The sequence below is a fragment of the Pelodiscus sinensis genome, chromosome 6 (assembly GCF_052426305.1).
Source record: "Pelodiscus sinensis isolate ZL-2025 chromosome 6, ASM5242630v1, whole genome shotgun sequence".
NCBI lineage: Eukaryota > Metazoa > Chordata > Testudines > Trionychidae > Pelodiscus > Pelodiscus sinensis.
Genome location: NC_143057.1, coordinates 112,016,516 through 112,039,052, shown reverse-complemented (window position 1 = coordinate 112,039,052; position 22,537 = coordinate 112,016,516). Strand labels below are relative to the sequence as shown.

The 22,537-nt window shown below is 39.9% G+C and overlaps 1 protein-coding gene across 4 annotated transcripts in view; it reads left to right on the top strand.

Moving 5' to 3' along the window:
* WDR7 (WD repeat domain 7) overlaps positions 1–22,537 on the top strand; it is a 350,838-nt gene that overhangs the window by 284,846 nt on the left and 43,455 nt on the right. The window contains exon 27 of one of the 4 annotated variants that reach the window (XM_006116574.5): positions 117–10,601. The exons of the other annotated variants lie outside the window; for them this stretch is intronic. Within the exon in view, the coding sequence (XP_006116636.3) occupies positions 117–125 (9 nt within the window). The 3' untranslated portion in view covers positions 126–10,601. Of the gene's footprint in view, positions 1–116; positions 10,602–22,537 lie in introns of those variants that run through there. 4 annotated transcript variants of the gene reach the window in all.

Sequence of the window (22,537 nt, the reverse complement as noted above, 5' to 3'; positions counted from 1 at the left end):
TAATGTGAAATAAATTAACTAGATTAAAAATATTCATTATTAATCATGTTAAACAATAATAGAATACCAATTTGAATGTATATAAATATTTTGATTTTTTTTTTTTACATTTTCAGGTACACTGATTTCAATTACAACACAGAATACAGAGTGCATAGTGGTCATTTTATACTATTACTTTTATTACAAATATTTGCACTGTAAAATAGATAAAAATAATAGTATTTTCAGTTCACCTCATACAGATACTACAGTGCAATTTCTACAATGAAAGTGAAATGTACACCCATAGATTTTTTTTTTGTTACGTAACTGCTCTCAAAAACAAAACAGTATAAAATTTAGCTCTTAGAAGTCCACTCAGTCCTATTTCTTGTTTGACCAATCACTAAGACAAATAAGCTAGGTTTCATTTATGGGAGATACTGCTGCCTGACAGTGAGAACAGATGTTCACATGATACTATTGCAACTGGCATTGCAGGGTATTTACATGCCAGATATGCTAAACATTTGTATGCTCCTTTATTCTTTGAATTGTCAATTTCTTTATCTTTTTTATACTGCAAATGTGTGTCATAAAAATCAATAATTAAAGCTGTCAGTCTGAGTTAACACATTAATTCAAAACAAATTAACACATTTTAATTGAGCATTAATCACATGCCTGGGTGCCATGCTTATAGAAGTTTTACTGTATGCCTCTGGGGTAGAGGTACCACTCTTCCCACTGGTTTGCTCCCTTGATGCTGTCACTTCCTCTCCCTCCTCAACCCATGGAGGCATCTGTTGGCATGCTGCTCCATACTAGCAGCTTACCTCCTGTCTACTGTGCATAGTGGGGGGTCAAGGCGCTGATATAGGGCTGTGCCCCTCTTCCCATGAATGTACCCAGTTGCCGCTGAGCTGAGGTTGGGGAACAGAGGGAGGCTGTCTGCTTCTGCTAGCTCCAGAGTAAATGCTGCCAAAAGCAGTTACCGACTGAAAAAGCATTCAGGCTCCCCCAAAACACAAACACAAAACAATCTCCCAAAATGCACGTTCCCCCACTGCACCAAAAATATTTAAGTGAATGGTATTCTATTATTGCTTAGTAGTGCAATTAAAACTATGATTAATCACGATAGTTTATCTCATGATTAATCATGTTGAATTATTTAATCATTTGACAGCCCTAATTTTGACCACATTTTGTTTTGTGGGTTTTATTTGTTCTTTCTAATTTTGTGTATAAGTATAATGCTGCTTGTAGGTTTCCACATTGATAGCCATGGAGACTGAAATCCTCTGTTTGTTTATAGAACAGGAAAACAGAAAGACAATGGTACATTTCTTCATGCTTCCTCACCTCTTACCTGAAAAGACCACATGTAAGAGTAAGAGGGTAGTTCAGTCTCCATTCCCAGCATCTAATCCTTGACTTCTCAGCTGAAATGACTAGCAGGGCTGTCATTTGTGGTGGTATTTATTATGTGAACATCTGTCCATTGGGAATTGGTTTGAGAGCACCAGATTTATTTTGCAAACAGCCATATGATGGTAACAAACTTTACCGGCAGACAAGCAAGATGTGAAAGTCTCCATTTCCTATTTCTGATCCCCTGAGACATCAACCTGCTTACATATCCTGTTTGACTTAAATATTGAATCCGTTCAGTCAAACTTACAAAGCTTTTAGTAACATACAAATCAGAGCGACAGTTGACATTTTTAAAGTGTTTTTTGTTTGTAATATCACCTGAAAGCTGAAATCACTAGCTCTTATTATGTAAATCTTGTGGCCTTTATGGAAGGATAGTCTGGATTTTTATAATTGAATGTGTCCTATCACTGTGAACTGTTATCACATGAACAGCCTTGACGTATCAAAGCAGGGGACACTGTTTGCTCTGGATAATATTATTTCTTGCCCATAGAGGCTATTCTACCCTGCAGTCTTCAGACCATGGCTACAGCCTGACCTTCTTGCTGCAAAGACAGAGTCAGTGCCTTACTCTTGTCTCAAAATATGGTTTTGACCCTCTTTGCCAAACATGCTGCGAACACTGCATCAGTTTCCACTACAGCCACTGAGAGTTCAGGTTCATAGTAGCACTTTGTGCTGAGTATCTCTGTCCAGTCAGAAACTTGTCAGGATATCTTTGTTGTGGTTTGGTCTCCCTGGAATTTGGGAATTAAAATCCAAGATAACCCCTAAATCTGGATCTCTCTTGGCTATGGCTAGTCAGTATACTTTTTATGCTTATTTTTATGTATTTAACCATCTACTTCACTGTCGCTCTGCTGTGCCTGAATATTTCCATTTAAGAAGAATGACAACATAACCAATTCTTAGCTACTATGTTTATCCTACACTTTGCATTTTAAATTTTTAACTTTAGATTCATTTATTGAAATTACTTCTGGATATACAGATGAGTATTTTTATTTCTAAAGAAACTCTCTTTCTAGGAAGTATGTCCCCACAATAGAATTTCCAAAATGTGCCATAAAATGTCTCAAATTATCTACTGGTCTAAAATAGTTAAAAGGCATTCGAGGTGTTGATAGACAGGCTAGTTAAGTGCTTACAGCTAGCTACATGTATGCTTGTGGTTGAATCTGCAGTTAAAATCTTCCCTCTGGCTTGGTTTGCCCTTGGTTTGGCAGACATGCTAAAGTGTCTTATCTTGCTGATTCTCCCCCTTCTACAACCCCCCTCCTTTTAAAGTGCATTCTATATAATAACAATTGGCTATGTTAAAAGACATTGTCTCTGGCTAATGTTTGCAAGGCATTTCTCCATAAATGCCCTATTTTTATTTTTAGTTGACATTTTATTGTATTAGATTACTGGAAATCTCGATTTGTTTCAATAAATGGTTTGAAGAATACTTTAGTTAAATGGACATTTTAATGGAATAGTTAAGACCACCTGTTTCCTTACTGTCCCTCAGACTATTTAAAAAAATCATGTGAAGAGGCAGATAATCCAGGTTGACTGGGAAGGACATCCAGGATAATTAAATATTACCATTTTCAGTTTTGATTTTCTTAAATAATACCATGGTTGTAATGTCAGAAACATTTGGGGTGTCACAAATAAGAGAAATTATTAGGGGGAGGAACAAATCCCATCAGTTGTTGTTAGGCTTCATATTCAGAATCTGATCTCTCGAGATCCTCACCCACAACCCCTGTGGGATGGTGCTTAGCATTCATGGAATCAAAATCGTCCATGTCTTAATATGGATAACTGTACTACAACTAGGAAGAGCTTTCTGTGATACAGGAGAAGAGGGCAAAATAAATGGGACTATAGGAGAAGAGATGTTGGCTTTCAAAGAAGCAGAGGTAGTATCTATAGGCTTTGACTGGCTTTACATCTGAATCCTGTAACATTTTTAAAAGAAAAAATATCTGCCATCAGTATAGTGGAAAGGGAGGATGGGAAAATTGACAGTAATAAGTAGTCCCCTTTAATTAGGCCAGTCAGTGGGGGGTAGGGCAAAATTGCCTAGGGGCCCCAGGCGCCGCTATTAGGCTAGGTCTACACTACAAGGAAGGGTCGGAAAAAGATACGCAAATTGCGAACCACAATTTGTGTATCTTTTTCTGCCTTTCTTTTGAAAGAAGCTTTTCCAAAATTTGTCCCAGCAACACGGAGCCAAATTTTGGAAAAACCTCCTCTTTCAATATCCCTTCTTCCTCATACAATGAGGATTACAGGGATGGTGAAAGAATGCGTCCGTTTTTTTGGAAGTCGTTCCGAAAAAGTGGATGCGTTCCTTAGAATCATAGAATACTAGGACTGGAAGGGACCTTGAGAGGTCATCGAGTCCAGTCCCCTGCCCTCATGGCAGGACCAAATACTGTCTAGACCATCCCCGATAGACATTTATCTAACCTACTCTTAAATATCTCCAGAGATGGGGATTCTACAACCTCCCTGGGCAATTTATTCCAGTGTTTGACTACCCTGACAGTTAGGAACTTTTTCCTAATGTCCAACCTAAACCTCCCTTGTAGTTAAAGTCCATTGCTTCTTGTTCTATCCTCAGAGGCCAAGATGAACAAGTTTTCTCCCTCCTCCTTATGACACCCTTTTAGATATCTGAAAACTGCAGTCCCCCCTCAATCTTCTCTTTTTTAAGCTAAACAAACCCAGTTCCTTCAGCCTTCCCTCATAGATCATGTTTTCTAGACCTTTAATCATTCTCGTTGCTCTTCTCTGGACCCTCTCCAATTTTTCCACATCTTTCTTGAAATGCGGTGCCCAGAAATGGACACAATACTCCAATTGAGGCCTAACCAGCACAGAGTAGAGCGGAAGAATGACTTCTCGTGTCTTGCTCACAACACACCTGTTAATACATCCCAGAATCATGTTTGCTTTCTTTGCAACAGCATCACACTCTTGACTCATATTTAATTTGTGGTCCACTATAACCCCTAGATCCCTTTCTGCCGTACTCCTTCCCAGACCGTTGCTTCCCATTCTGTATGTGTGAAACTGATTGTTCCTTCCTAAGTGGAGCACTTTGTATTTGTCTTTATTAAACTTCATCCTATTTATCTCATACCGTTTCTCCAATTTGTCCAGGTCATTTTGAATTATGACCCTATCCTCCAGATTAGTCGCAATCCCTCCCAGCTTGGTATCATCTGCAAACTTAATAAGCGTACTTTCTATACCAATATCTAAATCGTTAAGAAGTTGCATAACTTTTCCAGGATACCCCTCCCCCCCCCCAGTATCCCAGAAAAGCTCTCCAGTCTAGACGTAGCCCTGTGGTGGTGTGGCAGGGCTAAGTCAAGCTCCCTGCCTGCTCTCACTCTGTGCCATTCCCGGAAGCAGCCAGTACATCAGTAGCAACATGGGGGGGGGGGGGGACTTGTCTCCACATTCTGCTCCCACCCTGAACACTGACTCTGCAGCTTCCATTGGCCAGGAGCTACAGGGATGGAGCCTGTAAGCAATGGATTGTAGAGAATCCCTGGCCATCCCACCTAGGAACTGTTGCCAGAGAGGTGTGTAGGTCTTCTGGAGATGCCCAAGGTAAGTGCTGCATCCCTCAACCCTTCCTGCACCCAACCTCTTGTCCCCACTTAGAGATTGTACCCAAACTCTCTCCCAGACCTTGTACCTCCTCTGTCCCAGACTAGAGCCCACTCCCAAACTCCCTCCCAGAGCCTGTACCTTTGCACTCTCTCTTGTATCCGAAGTCCCAGCCTAGAGCCCACACCAAAACTTCCTCCCAGATCCCAGACTCCGTCCCAGAGCCTGCAACTTGTTCCCCTGCCCTACCCTGGTGAAAATGACTGAGTGAAGGTGGGGAAGAGCAATCAAAGGAGGGAGGGGAGATGGAGTGGGTAGTGGGAGAGCCTCAAAAAAGGGGTGGGAAAAGGGCATGGCTTCAGGGCAGGGAATGGGACCAGGTTCTTTGGCTTTTATGTGATTAGACAATTGGCAACTCTACCAGGTGGCATATGAAAGCCTGGATGTGCCAAAAGAGCACACCCAGCAGCACAGCTGGCAGCTCATTGGGCACCAGCCAGTGCAGACTCAGTACCACCCAACCATCAGACAGACTATGTCCGCAAGGGTGTGGCTTATGTTCATGGGGTCCCACTGATTGTTCCTCCCTGGGGCCTGGAATTGCTGTCAGCAGGCCTGCCTCTAATTTTCTATTTAACATATTCTAGTGACCGCAAGGGTATTTTGATCCTGAGAGAGAATTTAAAATGGTGTCTGACTTTCAAACGAGGATGATCAGAATAGTCTTTCGAGAGATGAAAATAGGGGAGCAGACTGATGACAATCTTATATTAGTTCAATTTATAGATTTATCTGATAAATATTTCAAGAATCCAGCAGACAAAATAAGTTTAAGAACGAATTGTATAACTGCAGATACAATTTTGAGTGCAGAAAGCATAAAAGTACTTCTAGAGCCAGGTGACTTGTCTGGTTACTTTAATAGTTGCCGGGAAAACTGACTACTTCAATGGACAGTAACATTTTAGCTATTGTTCCTGTAATCTTTACAACGCTAGATCATACTGCAGATGTTACTTATGACATTCCATGAAGAGTCATCAGAAATTTGGTATTAAAATGCCTTTAACAATAGCCAGCTGTCATTGTGTTGAAAAAATTAACAACGATGTACCACTCAATGGTGAAAACCTTCATAGCTACATTTTCTCTAAAACCAGAGTCTGCAAGGACGAGACATTTGCCTTTGCTGTCTGTGTCAATGTTATTGAAAATGTAAGGCCTTTTCAACGCAAGAAAGTTTTACCAGTTACAGCAGTACATATGTATCAGTATAACACTCCTTCCAATATGGTCACTCTTCTTTTGGTATTAAAGTATCTGTTTTTTCAATTCAGCGTAAGCCCCTTCCCAAGCAACATAGACTAATCTGAAAAGGCATTCTTTAACAGCCGATTTTAAAAGTATATATGGGAGTAGACTATAGCAGATAGCTAGATTTATTTAAATTTACACCTTAGATTATATTTTTTTAAAAACCTTTATTATATGGAAAAGGACATAGTCAACTTCCTTTATATCAATTTAGATGCTGGGTGAAACCCTGGCCCAACTGAAGTCAGTGAATATTGTACTATTGACTTATCCATTTGTGATTTCATCTCCATTTTATTCTATAGAAGCCCATGTAGAATAACCAGATCGTTGTATCTACTTTTGATATATAAATATAGAAAGCAAAAGAAAGAGGCAATTAGCTAGAACAACTTCAGCCGGCTTCAGAGTAGGCTATTAAAGGACAGTTGCTATATCATAGGCAAAGCATCCAGAGACCAGTGTTGATACGATATAGAAAGGTCCTGTTTGTGAAATTACAGAGCAGAGATGTATTTCAAAAGAGACACTTCCCCTTTGCATGCAATGTAGTTGTAGCCTTGTTGACACCTGAATATTAGAAAGACAAGACGGCCAAGGAAATATCTTTTATTGGACTGACTTCAATGAAGCGAGATAAGAGAGAGGTCTTGTGTGGGTTGAAAGCTTGTTTGACTCTCCAACAGAAGTTGGGTTAATAAAAGGTATTACCTCATCTAACTTTTCTTTTGTTCAATTACACAAAGAGCTGAAGTTGCAGCTAGATAATACTTCAGCAGAACTCACACCTCTCTTTAGCGATCTGGATACAAATGACAGTTTTTCAAACTTCGGTGCTTAAAATCTGGCTCTTAAATCCATATCTAGACATTTAAATAAGTAACACAGTTTCCCCATTAAATGTAGTAGGAGATTTGGGCGCTCAGTTATTCCTGTTAATTAGGCCTTGTAACCAAGACATTGAGTTTGAAAATGTTAGTGTTGTTTATACAGCTTCCTGGATTGCCATATGTGAAACTGCACAGAAAGGATGCTATGTTCTTCCTGCAAATGTTAGTTTATTTGATTATATGTGTCTGAATACAGGCTCTTTCTACAGTTCTGAGTTTCAAAAAAGAGCTTTAGATTATTCAGTTTAAAAAACAATGTCTTTTCTCTTCATTATTTATTAACTTAGCACATAGAGTAGCTTGTTAGCTGCTATTCTTAAGGAAAACACAAACAAATGATGTGGTGCTCCATCTGTTCTTAAGGTTCCCATGGAAAAGCTCAACCTCCTGTTGGTGGGAGATGGATTAGCAGACTGTCTGGTTTAGCATACATATGACCAACAGAATTCACATGTATAGGAAAGAAGAAATGTTAATGTTTTTCAAAATTGTTTTTAGAAAAAAAGCCCTCCATTACAGTCCAAAATGAATTTATAAACAGAGCATGTTTATGCGTTGACTCAAACACAAGTATGTGTTTTTGAACTATAATATGATCATTCAGAGAATGGGTCTTCTGGTTGATTAATCCAATTGTATGCTATGTTTTCCAGCAGACCACAGTACATTTCAACTAACAACACTGGGCCAGATTTGCAAAAAATGGCAGTTAGGCTCCCAACTCCCATTGAAAGTCAGTGGTAGTTAGGCACCTGCCATTTGAAAATCTCTTCAGTTTTGTATAAATGCATATGTTGGTTAATATTCAGAATAGCATATCTGGTCCAAGGAATAAGATACAAATATGAATACCAGATCTATAATATTAATATTTATGTATCATAGCACATGCTATAAAACTTCAAAGGGCAGTTTTATGATTGCTGTGAATGCCTATACAATTATGTGAAAATATTCTTATTACCCTGAAGCCATTGAAAAATTCACATTTTTGCTAGTTTTGCAAACATCAATCTATTCCCCATCAAATTTCCATCTTTTTTACAGAATAAATTCCCTGAGGGTATGTCTACACTACCACCCTAGTTCGAACTAGGGTGGTAATGTAGGCAACCGGAGTTGCAAATGAAGCCCGGGATTTGAATTTCACGAGGAGTAACGGTAGTTCGGACTAGGAAGCCTAGTCCGAACTACCTAGTCCGTGCCGCGTGTAGCCGCGCGGCACGGAGTCCGCACTAGCGGACATTTAAAAATGGCGGCGCCCAGCTTTATGCAAATGAAACCCGGGAAATTCAAATCCCGGGCTTCATTTGCAACTCCGGTTGCCTACATTACCACCCTAGTTCGAACTAAGGTGGTAGTGTAGACATACCCTGACTGAATACAAATCTAAATCTGGCTATGGTCAGCATTGTAGGTCCAAACTCAAAGAATATTTTGGGGAGAAAACTGCCATTTTGTGACCAACTGATTAAAACAAAATACAGTTAAATTATGATTGCTGCTGGGAGCTGTTTGCACAATAGATATTTAATGTACATCTACAACTACTAAATGGAGACCTCACCTTCTTCTATGGAGATGTTGGCAGAAGGAGGCCAGAAAGCTCCATGAGTCTCATGACGTCACCTGTTGCTGGCAGGGCCACCAATGGGAGGTGGGGTGACAAAGGAGGGAGCTGACCTGGGGATTTTAAAAGGGCCAGGGCTCTCGGCTGCTGATGCTACAGTTAAAGCCCTAAGCCCTTTTAATAGTTTCACGAGCCCCCAATGATGTTGAAGGGCTGGCTGGGGAATGCTATCTGCCATATTCAACCCTTCTGGCCTGTCTGGCTCTGGCCCTTCTGGGGGCCCAGAGCTGGCTCCACCCAGGGCCCAGTGAAGATTCTTATCAGCCCTGCTAGAGTGGGAAAGGGGAGCTATAGAGAGGATAAAAGGAAAGGTTTCCTAATCCCACAGAAGCAGTGAAGAGTAATTTATGATCTGTTGAGGCAATAGTCAACTTGTATATACCCCTTCATTTGGCTTTCACTGGCTCCTGTTGCCTTGACAGTCTGGTTGCTGTAGGAGCCGTACCATCCTCGTCTTATGTAGGAGTTGCTGTGGAGAGGACTCTGCATGAGTTGTTATTGCTTCTCATTCCAAGATTTCTCTAGAGTAGATACCAATCGTTTGATTCACCCATTCCTGCCAGCTCCTAAAGTCCTGTGGAGGAAGACTTACCATGGAGTGCTCTTACCCATGCAATGGTGTCCATGGGGAGATCTAGAAGGGGTACTGTTGCAGAGGCCACTCCTCCCTTTCCCAATTGTCAGAGGGAATTTCACTCACATTAGATTCACTGTCCCTATGTTAGCAGCAGGAGCAAGTCAGTCTAAGTGATTTTATTAGGCATTATAATCGACAGATATGAAAAACTGCCTTTAATGATGCCGTAATAAGGGGGTTCCAAAGAATACCGTTCCAACTTTCAGATTTTGTTATACCAGAGCTCCAAGTACAAGTTTAATCAATTGGTGTATTTATTGTTGGTTTCCTGTAGTTAATTAAAAGAACCTTAGAGTGGAGACACTAGCTTTACAGTGCCTCTCTTTCTCTCTCAGCAGCTGCTTGCTAGGATATGGTATGTCAGAGCAGAATTAATTTAGGAATTCTGGATCTTTATAAGAGAAAAATATCAGAAATGCATCAGAAAATATCAGAAAAATATCTATGCATGCATTTTCGTTTTTTATTTTCGTGGTGTTAGCAATGAATGAGACTTAAAGAAAATGGTAGCACTTTATTCTGCACTTTAAAATATGTATAACCGATTAAAATAAGTCTGTAAATACTGTTATCCTTCATATGCAGTTATACTAGAGCAAGCATCTTTCTGAAGCCATGTATGTGATAACATATGCATAGTGTGGCGTTTTAATGTAGTTGAATGTATTTAAGATTTAGCACAAAAGTGTGGTATTTTTTTCATGAACTTTCTAATAGAGTTAATGATCATGCTCAGCAGCAAAACAAGGTTCTGTCATTTGTATATATTCTGCTAGATGCAGTTGTTAGATTTCTATGAAAAAGGGTGTTGTTAATGGTCAGGATTTTATTGTCAGGTTGAAGGAAACAGGGAGGCATTTTAATTTTGAATTACCATAAACAATTATTGTATAGGTAGTCATTTTTCCTTCCAGCATATTTTAATTCAGCTTATGAGAAAGATGGTTCTACGCAGAATTGAGAAATTACATCTAATGATTAATACAGTGATGGATGTGGAGAATCACCTTTTCCTTAAGAAATAATAAATCAACATTTATTTTATGTTGCATTTATTTTGTGTTGGGCTTTTTACTTAAAAGTTTGCAATGTCAGTATCATACATTTAATAAAGTGTAATTTATTTAAAATATCTGTAAATATTTTCTCATAATATCAATAATCTGCATTACAATATGCTTTTTCTTTCTAATATTTATTTTGTATCATATAAACCTATTAATCTGTTTCCTATGAATTAATTTTGAAAATATTCAAATTATTGCACTTAAAATATAAATTTGGGATCTACAATTTAATAAAACTTAATGCATTTCACCCATATATTTAGAATTTAGAACTGTTATTCATTTCAAGTGTCTATCTAAAAAGCACTTATTCCTTTTAGACTGCAGTCAACAGCCCTTATTGTATTACATAAGTATTCTGAATACATGCCACTTTCTTCTAGTAATTGTTTATAATTCGGTATATAGAGGATGTTTAATCATGTTTCTCTTTAGCTACATAGATTTTAAACATATTTTAGAGAAAAAATATAGGGTTTTTTTACTGTTATTTTACTGTCTTTTGCTTAATGTTAGCTGTATATGTATGTTGAATTACTTTCTTTTTAGGGTGCTTTCCTGCAGTGGTAATAGTGTATTGTGGGAAGTGGAACAGGGTAGTGTCCTTCCCATGGCTGTATTGATTTGCCCTTCAGCTGTTTGCAGTGCATAGAGAACCTAAGGCCTTGTTGTTGATTATCTACACAATGTCTCTGTGAACATTATTGACCCACTGCTGCTTACTGCCTGTGGCTCTTGATTTTTCACACCGTCTCCATGACACTCATAATAAAACATACTATCTTATTGCTACTCAGCTCTGGAAACCAACTGATCTAGCCTTAGAACAACTGCTACATTTCTGGAGAACATTTATTGTATGTGGAGTAAAATGTTGTAGCAATTTTAAGATTGTGTCTTGTGCTTTGTTTTAGCAGATCCTATATACCAAGGTTCAACACCGCACTATAAAATTTTATTTTGTTTAAAGGAAAGAGGATCTTACAAGTCTTATATTGTATTTTTGAAAATGAGAATGAAATTGTACATGTGGTTGTAGCAGAACTTCTTTTGAAACATTTTCCTAATGAAGGGCACTTCAAAAGAGTAAATGATAAATATACGTGGTGAAGATGTTAATCTGAGATAATTTTCAGAATCTTAGAAACTTGAGTGATGGATACTAAAATAACTATGATAGATAGAAATCTCATTAGGTACACTTTGCCTTTCTCTTAATTAGCTGTCAGCTTTTTAAAAAAAATTATCCATATATTCTTTGTAACATGATTTTGTAATAATTTATTATAATCCACCAGTGTATTAACACTATTATAAAATGTACTTTGGGCCAGTTCTGTAGGATACAATAGTATATTTTTTTCCATAAAAGTGATTATTTATTATTTACCTGTAATTAATTCTGTTATGTTTAAAATTTGTGTAGTGTTTAAAGTATTCTGAACCTAGTTCTGTTTAAACTGGAGTAAATTAACAGTACTATATTCTTTTAAAATAGATACATTTTGAAAAACATTTTGAAAAATGATTGCATTTATTCAAGTTTTGGTGTTGTCTTAACTTAAAATTTTTTGCTTTGGTAGGAAAATAGTTTTGTCAGGAAAAAAATGAAAAAATTCTTTTAAAAGAAATATTATGCTGAAGCAATCATTAGTAAATTTTAAAAGATGGCTTCTCTCTCAGTTCATAAGGATGTGCCCAGTTTCACCAGGTGATGAGCAAGCTTTCTGTGAAGTACAGAGCACTATGTCCCAGGAAGGACCATAAAGTACATCTATACTATGCACTTATTTTGAAATAAGCTATTTGGAATTATAAGCCCCAAAATAACTATTTTGAAATAGACGTTATTTCTTGTGAAATGTGGGTTACTGATTTTGGAATAAGCCTGTTATTTCGAAATAACAGGCTTGCATGTAGATGCAGTGTAGATGTGCCCATAGTGTCTTGTAAGATTAAGTTCTCCTTCGAGAGCTACCCCTGTGGGTGCTCCACTCAGGTCAAGAGGTGTCTCAGCACCTTTGATTGGAGATTTTCTCAGCAATAACCCTCCTCCCACTAGACTGTGTGTGTGCTCTATTTGGATGAGCTGTCAGTGTATAAATAGTGTATGCAAAATCAGGACTCCTCAGGTCCTTCTCTACTGTTCCTGGCCAGACAGAAAACAGCAGTCATGATGCCCACCTCAGCAACACTGTTTCTTAGAAAAACTTAAAAAACAACAATGGTCCTGTAGTACCTTACAGACTAACAAAAATATATAAATAGTGTCATGAGCTTCCAGGACCTCTTTTAAGAGACTGGCAGACAACTTCAATATTATTTTAGAAGTCTCAGAATAACCAGCATGAGCTCACAGACATATCACTAGCCACTTCCTCCTCTAAAATAGCGCTCTTCATTAATGCAGCCATCCTGCACTTGCGCGATTGATATGGGAGACATCTGCCTCTATCACACCCATGAGCAAGTAGTTAGATCAGAAATACTTTGTTCCCTCTAAGGACACCGAATTCCTATTTACACACCATGCTCACAACTTGCTAATAGTGAAAGCAGTTAACCAGAATAACAAACAACAGCAACAATTCAAGACTACCCCACCTGACAGAGATAAGAAAAGGGTGGAAGCATTTGGGCATAAAGTATACTTCTCCTTCACTTTGCAGTTCGGGGTGGCTATTATATGGGGCTATTAATGAAATGCAACCAAAATACAAACTTTCATTGAGGATATCTCAAGACAAGAAACTGCAATTTCAGGCACTGGTCTCTGAAGAAAAACTAATATCTCACATAGCACTCCAAGCCACACTAAATGTCACCAACACAGCTTCCAGGTGCACAGCTATAGCTGTAGTCATGCATCATGCACTGTGGCGCTCATCTTCCTCATTCTGACGGGAAATCCAGACCACAATAGAGGATCTTCCATTTGATGGTCTCAAACTCTTCACAGCCAACACCAGTGAGGTCCTCCACTCCATGAAGGCACAAGGACTTATCCACCTCGGAGCCATAGAACTAGTAGCTACTCACCACAGGGGGAAAGGATTTATTCCTGTTACTCTTTACAGAAAGGAAAAATGGAGGATGGTGACCCATTCTAGATTTCCGGGGTCTGAACAAATATATATAAAAACAAAAATTCAGGATGGTCACTCCACAATAATTCCAGCACTGGTGCATGGAGATTGATTTTTCAGCTCTCAACATCCAAGATGCATCCATATTTGCACTTTACTATCCAACTGGCACACAGTCACTCAGATTTATGCTTGAGAATGACCATTATCTATACACTGTCCTTCCCAGTGGTCTCTCCACAGCGCCACAGTGTTTTCAAAGATAATGGCAGTGGTTACAGCATATTTAAAGAAGCAGGATCTCATAATTTTCCCATGCCTGGACTATTGTCTGCTGAAGTCTCCAACCCATTTTCGCACCCTCCATGCAACATCAATGACAGTGCAGTGATTCCAAAACTTGGGCCTACAAAATAAACTGAGACAAGTCAACATTAACACCTGCTCAACAAATCCAATTCATAGGTACCTTTCTTGACTCCACCACTGGTTGAGCCTCACTGTCACCAGATTCAGAGTATTCTGCAATCTCATATACACTATTCACATCAACCTGCAGGTCATGGCTCGCAACTGCCTCTAGCTACTGAGACACATTGCAACCTCCACCGTTGTCATGTCCAATGCCCGCCTGCACATGAGATGCCTTCAAAGCTAGCTAGTTTCATTATACAACCCGAAATGGCACAAATTCCTCAAGTACTTCGTAATGACCACTACACTCAAGGACTCACATTGTGGTGGATGTCCCCACTACACATATGTGAAGCGGTTTCTTTCCAACAAGACCCTTCAACAATTGCCATCACAATGGATGCATCCCTCACAGGATGGAGAGCATACATAGGACAAACCCCAACACAAGGACTATGGTCCATTTCTGAAGTTATCCTCCATATCAGTCTCCTTGAGCTCAGAGCTGTACGCTGTGCCTGCTTACACTTTCCTCCCTTGTCATCAAAGGCTACACTATAAGGATCATGACAGACAGAACATGTATGCTACACTAAGTGAACAAACAGGGTGGAGCTCATTCCCACTCCCTCTGCACGGAGGCCATCAAACTCTGGAATTGGGGTCTCAAATACATCACCATATCCCCTACACACCTACCTAGTATCCAAAACACCTACCTAGTATCCGGACAATCTCAATCAGTGCTTTCCCATATAACACAAGTGGGAGTTGGACAGTACTGTCCTACACACCATTTCCCAATGCTGGGAATTTCTCCAGCCCAACCTATTCACAACAGTCCAGAACAAAAAATGCCCAGAATTCTGTTCCAGTGCAGGCCTAGGATCACACTCCAGAGGGGTTCTGCCTTGTTCCCATGGACTGACATGTGAGGATTGAGGATTTGCAAATTGAAAACACACACACACACACACACACACACACACACCCCTACCTGTAGTTCAGATCCTGAGCATACCTTGTACATTCAGTGGCTTTAGGCCACCCCTGCATTTGCCTGATGCTTGGGCAATTTGGGTGATTGGTCCCCCAGGACATACTGGAATAGCCTAAAAGTTTACTTAATCTATACCATTTACCAGCAGTTCCCAGGATTCATTCCAGCAGCATAGGGATGTCCTGGCCATGGCCCAATGCCAGAAGCCTTAGAAAGTAGAGGTGTAGGAGTTGTCATAGGTGAGGGTGGCCAAACGTACTGATCCTCCAAGCTGTATATGACTGTCTTCAGAAGTTCAAGAGCTGGGGCATGCCTGCCAGGGCTTGAGGCTTCAGCTCTGCTGAGCTCAAGCACCAGTAGCTAACTCCTGCTCTACAGGGCTGAAATCTCAAGACCCACCTCCCTGCTGAGCAGAAGCCAGAGGTAATGTATTAGAGACACATGGTGTCACATGCCGCACTCTTCCTCTTCCCAATTTTTCCCAGATTTTGCTGGCCCACTCAATCAGACAGTACTGCCAGGCCCCCTCCTTCCATGGCACCTCGTGGAGTTGGCAAGCAGGGAGCTGCTGGGTAGAAATATTGGCAAACAGTTGAGAGAGCTGCTGCTTTTGCTGCTGCTTTTTCCCAAGGAGGTGAAGCAGTGGCTCCTCTCTGCAGCTCCCAACTGTCTCCTGCTGCCTTATGTCAGGGAGCTATCACCTGGGAGCTAAAGGAAGGGGCCAATGAATAGGGGAGGGGCCAACGAGGGGTTGTAACTCAACCTATTAGGAGGGGAAATCTTTAAATTTTGCCCCTTCCCCACTGTTAGCAGGCTCCAGCCATCTCTGGAAGAAGCCCCTCGCCCCATCATTCCATCACAGGACAGAAATTCTGAGGTCCCGAACCCCTCTCCCAATCTGGTAGGTGGAGAATGGCGGGCTCTGGGAACCACATTTTACTGTAAAGGAGCTATATGTGGCTCATGAGCCACAGTTTTGCATCTCTCATCATAGCTTTAAGCCATCAGAGGAATCTTGGGACAAAATTCTCTGGTGTTAGAGCTGTATTTTTAATTAGCCACAATATACTTGAGGATTTAGATAGAAAAATAGGGCAGAGCAAATGTGATATCCATGTTAACTTTAAAATGCTTCTTTTTAGACATATATGTGTTACTTCTACATAAATCATCAAGGAAAGATCTTAAATTAGATAAACACATTTTTTTGTTTAATTTTGTTAATAAAAATCCATGAAAACAGCAGTTAAATAGAGTTTTTCATTAATTTTTATGGTTTTAGAAAGATATTAACAACTCTTCTAGAACTGTGTGGTGATTTACAATGGCTTTCTAGTTTATTTACTTAGCAAATGCGTAATGCAGTCTTAATTGCTTTTATGATCTGAGCAAATAACTCACAACACATTTTTTATTTTAACAATTTCCCCAAATACACTCATAAATTGAAATTATTTTTCTTATATCTTTTGCATCTATTGATGGTAATTATTTAAGATTTGGAATTCAGATATTGGTACAGGTTGGGCTTCCCTGGTCTGGCACCCTCAGGACCTGCGTGGTCCTGGATCGGGGATTTTGCTGAACCAGAGCAGGTCATTTCTGCCTCCCCCGACACCAGCCCCCTCCAGTCCCCTGGCCTGCTCCCCCCATTGCCCTGTCAGCTCCCATTGCAGTGCCCAGAAGCCCCGCTGCCTCAGCACACACTGGGCTCCTGCTGCAGCGCCCCCCCATCGGACTCCCACTGCCCTACTGGGCAGCCCCATTATTGCAAGGGTCTCCCGCTGCCCTGTCAGGAAGCCCCGCTGCTGCATGTCTATCTCCCACTGCCCTGCCAGCCTGTAGGGCTCCCATGCACTAACTCTCCACTGGGACTCTCTGGTCCTGGAATCTCCATGGAGCGTTTCAACCTGTAGTATTTGTGGAACATTCCCTTTTCTCAAATATTTTTTCCAGTGAAAGTAAATCGAAAAGGGACAAAAACGTGGCTGAAATTAATTCATTTAAACATTTCAGTGTAATATTTAGCATTATTTTCCCAGTTCTGTTCATTGTTCTACTTGCATTTTCCTTTCTGAGTTGACCTTTAGGTTACAGCTGTACTCAAGTGTGATTTCCCTGCCTGCATACTGATACTCGCTCTAGCTCCCATTGAGAGAGTATAGCTGTAAATAGCAGTGCAGACATGGTAACAGAACCAGTGGCAGCAGACACACAGCTTAGTGAGTATACACTTGTCTGAAATCATGTGTACCTATTTGGCATGCTCAGGCTTTGCCTCCCTACCTGTGCTGCCGAGCCACACTGCTACATTCTCCAGTAAACAGGAAGGGGGTGGGAAACAGAGCATCTTTCTCTACTCCCCCCCCCCTTCACTTCTCCTATTTATTTCGAGTTTTCATATCCCCTACTCATAACTCCTGTCACCTGAAGAAGTGGGCTGTGCCCACGAAAGCTCATGATACCATCTACATGTTGTGTTAGTCTATAAAGTGCTACCAGACCATTTGTTGTCTAGTTCATACTGTAGAAGTAGCCTTCATAGATGTGAGGCTTTGAACTCTTGGAATTCAGTAGGTATGTTTACAACATACCATAAAATATGTAGTTCTTTGTCCTTCTAGTTGTTCAGTAAAGAAAAGCTGGGGTTTGAGGGTATGAACTTGGTATTCCACTTAAACCAGAATTTCAGTGGTTTGCTTGCTTGCTTGTTTTAACTTTGAAACCTCTTAAGTGTATACAGGGCTTCCTCTAACTGAGTTATCAGGTATTGCAAAGGTTAAGCCTTATCATCTGCACAAAAAAGGTTGAGGTTTCATCAAAAACTTCCATCCTCACAACCTGTCGACCACAATTTGATGATTATTATTGATTATTTCACAGCCTTTCACTCACTCTCTGCCACTGTGGGCCAGTCTTGATATACAGATAGAGCTGCAGTCCAGCTAAAATAAAACTCCATCTTGATAATGGACTGAGATGAGATACTGTTATTTGATAAAGATAATTGATGTTTCATAGAGAATTGTAAAGCTGTTCTGAGTGTACCACACCTGTGACTGTGTTTCATCGGCAAATATGGTAGCTATTTACAAAACAGAACAAAAGAACTATAGACAAACGTTCTGTTATAGCCTTCATAGAGTTTAGATGTCTTTATTTTAGAGCTCTTTTTAAAAACATTTGTCCATTTCTAAACCATAACTGAAAATTAAATAAAGTAACACAGTGTTGCTACCTTTGAGGGCCAAGAGTAGTTTATTAAAATCATGGGTGCTATTAATAAGGTAACTTGCATATTACATTCTTAAATTCTGTATTGAGGTTATCATGGTTCCTGTAAGCCTTGTATCTTAAGGTCAAAGCCAAATTCCATATTGACTTTCATTTTTTTAACATTTTATATATGCTGTGATTTAGTCTAAAAGCTCCATTTGTATTACCATCAGAAAATATTATAAAACTTGGCAAATGAATGTCAGACATTAAATGTGTCTAGATTTCTCAGATTTCTCTATCAGTTTTCACCCCATTTCTCTCAAATACAGTGCATGTTGACTGTAACCAATTACATGCATTTGTTGACTGTATGTCTTTCAGCAGCTAGATTTAAGTTGATTAAGGTATCATTCATCTTAGGTGTTGTTCATCCAATTTCTTTTAGTCTTGTTATCACCTTTGTAACCCCCTAATTAAGCAATAAGACTTGACAGGGAGTAGGGTTATCATGAGATAATGACACCCCAAGTGTGTTATGAGACACAAGGTTCAGCTGAGTGCCTTTAATCCTCTAGGGGTGTGATTATCTAATGATAAACATACCACATCACAGCTTGTTGGTATTATTGTTGTGTGTTCATGCTGCTTGTGGTTGTGGTTGAATTGCAATTTCTATTCCAAATATAATTTTTTATTGGTTTTATAAATGACAGTTTGATATGTTCTGGACTAAGCAAAGTTTCACCCTGGTAGGACTTTTATGTATTAATTTCTTAATTCATTTTGTTATTAAAAGATATAAATAAGCAAAAAAAGTGGTATGTTATGACAAGTAGAGGTTGTTTCAGATGCAACTAAACAAAAAGGGGATTTTAAACTCACAAAGAACATGGAAACTAAAATTAGCAACTGTGTTTCTTGCCACAAAGATGTCTTCAGTCAGTAATCTGAAATAGAAAATGTAACTTTTCTTACCTTTATATTAGGCACATTTTATTTAAAAAAGAAAATCCTAAACGTTTTCACATTACAAACAGTGTTGGTCCTCTTCGTTAACTTGATCTTATGTTTTTTCCAAAAGAAATTTAGAAGTAAATCTTTTTTGAGATTTTTTTGTTATGGGGACATAGAGTTATTTAAAGCAAATAGCCTACAACATATGCGATCTTTATTGCATTCAGATTATGAAACACTGTTTAAAGGACTAAAATTTGAAAGTTAATATATTTATTGTTCATTAGGCTCTTTCTTATGTGTTTAAGGCACACGCTAAGGGCATTACAAACACATATCTATTGCATAGCCTGGGACTGCTTTAAAACATACCCAGATTTTGTTAAATTATCATATTTTGAAAATGGACAATGCATACATTGAAGAGATTTCATTCAATTAAATAATGTATATTGGTACATGAACGATTTTTTTAAAGGAAACTGAATTCTCCCAGAACTGTCTTCAGAGTTGGGATTATGATACAGCCCAAGTCAGTTGTGCTTAGGCTGAGGCTTTTTCCCCGCTCTGTTGTTCAAGTAAATTACAGATTTTGACTTTGTGGTAGTTTAACTTTATATTCTCTTACTTTTTTTAGTTTTGCATTCTCTGTAGATATATACAATAGGTTTGACACGTGTTTACCATATCAGACTCTGAGTTCTCTGATTAAATTGTGAAATAGAAAACATCTGGCATTTGATGTGTATAATACAGGTTGTCCCTTCATGGTCTGGCACCTTTGGGACCTGGCTGGTCCCAAACAAGGGAATTTGCCAGACCAGGGGAGATCCCCTGTCACTGGCCTCCCAGGAACCTGCTGACTCTGCTTCTGGCCCCAACCAGCCCCCATTGCCTTTAGCCAGCTGTGCTGCCAACTCTGGCTGGTCCCACATCCCTGGGACTCCCAGATATGCCATCTGAGCCCCCAGCACAGGTCTCCTAGCCACGCTGTGGGGCTCCTAAGCCCCTGTCACACTCCTGGCTGTACCATCGAAGCTGCCCATACTGCCTGTGCCCCTGCTACAGGGCTCCTAGCTGTATTGCGGGGCTCTCTGCACCACCTGAGCCCCTGCCACAGGACTCCCTAAGTTGGCCAAGCCCCTGCCACAGGGCTACTCATGCCTTCAGAGCTCCCTCCTGCAGGACTCTCGGCTGCATTTCAGGATTCTTGTGCTGCCTGAGCCCCTACCGCTGTTCCCTGTAGCGATGTGCTACCAGTAGAACCCTAAGTTCTCCCTAAGTAGCACATTGCTACAGGGGGCAGCTGTGTACAAGCCACAGGAGCTTCCCATGTGACCTGAGTCCCCTCTGCTGCGGGATTCCCTGCACTGCCTGAGCCCCTCCCACAGGACTCCTGGCAGCACCACTGGAGCTTCTTGCCTTAGCAGACCCCTTGCCACAGAGCTTCTTATGCTGCCAGAGCCCACTGCTGCAGGGCTTCCAGCCACATCACGATTCCCCACGCCACATGAGTCCTCCTGTGCTGTGTTTCTCACTCTGCCTGAGCCCACTGCCCACAAGTGGCCTCCCTGATCCTGGGTTCTCTTGTCCAGAAACATCCGTGGTCTTGCCGGACCATGGATGTTGCCAGACCAGAGAGTCCCAGTTTACGGAGGTATAACCTGTACCAATATTTGGTCGCCAGAAACCACTCTGAGATCACCAAAAGCAGTCACCAACCACTGAATTGTCCTATCCCTGAATGGGTAACAGGTTTGTATAGGCAGCTGCTGAGGAGCTGGATTTTACAGATTGACTGATCATAAGAGCCTCGCTGAAAAAGAAGATTAGAATCACCAGATCTCTTATAATTTTGTCCATAATAACTTGAGTGCCAAAAGGTGGTAGGCATGGGTAAAGAGCCTCTTTTATGTTCTTGTGCCTTTGTAGGAATTCTGGCTTATGTCTTCCCATGAACTCACTTCAAAAAGAGTAAATTTCCTTGTCCAGGTGCATCTACACCTCACCCTTACATTGAAATAAGCTACCTAATTTGTGCTATGCAAATTGCGTAGCTTATTTCAATCTTATTTCAAAATAAGGTGCTATTCTGAAATGTCCCTTAACTCTCATGCAATGAGGTTTACAGGGATGTTGGAATAGCGAGTCCATTATATTTCAATATAACAGTTTTGCTCTTAAGATGTAGAATAGCTATTTTGGGATACCGGAGGTATCCTGAAATAGTTCCGCTGTGTAGACATAGCCTTAGTGTTTCACTAGTATTCTTGCGGCTCTCCTGCACAGTTGTGAGTCTGGAAGTGAGGTAGAGTAGACCATGACTTGGTCCCACTTAACTCTTTTTACCCTCATTGCAGCAATACTTACTTGAACTGCTTTCTGAAGCTGCTGTCAGATTCTTTATAAGCCTCATTTTGACCTCTCCCTCCCCCTCTCATTTACGTCTTATCCTGGAAAAAACACCCTTTACCCTGAAGGAACATTTAAAGTTAATTGGAGACTTTTTTTTAAAGACTGATGTTTTTCCAAAATAAATTCTCAAAACTTCTGCTTTGTTATGTACATTCTTTCTCAATCATTCTTCATACGCTGGCAGGGTTGAATAGGAAAACTTTGACTTATTAGATGTAAAAACTTTGAAGCTGTGGGAGCTACATGAAGTGATCTATGATAATAAACACTAGGATAGGTCTTGAGGAATTCTAAGCACCATTAAAGTGTCTATAGAATTTTGGGTAGAAAATATGTTCTTGCGGTATGAAATTAAGGCAAATGATATTTGATTACATGCTGAGAAACTACACGCTTAGATAATTTTACACATAAAACATATGACCACACATTGTTGCATAATATTGTATAATATTTCTCAACAGAACAGACTATAAAGTATGTTGGATCATACCAAGAGTGAAGGGAGCATTGATCAATTTTTGCCAGAAAATGTCACAGTAAAGGTCCTGCATTGCAAATATACCAGCATAAGAGAGGTTATTAGGTTTTCCTGGACAAGTATTTGAAGATGGCAAAAAAGTCTTTTGCAAAATATTCAGTTTTGTTCTGGATCATCAAAGGAATTTGGCAGTTGTATACTACCTCACGAAATCATAGAAGCATTTAAAGAGAGAGGCTATATTATGGATAGAATTGCAAAAAATGCAGTGTGCTCTTTCAGCATGTTTCAACAAAGTCACGGTAGCACAAAGTTTGTTTGGATGTTGTCCATGTCTGATTCTTAACTTGTGCCCCTGCTAACATACTGCTATCTAAAATGAACAGTCTGTGC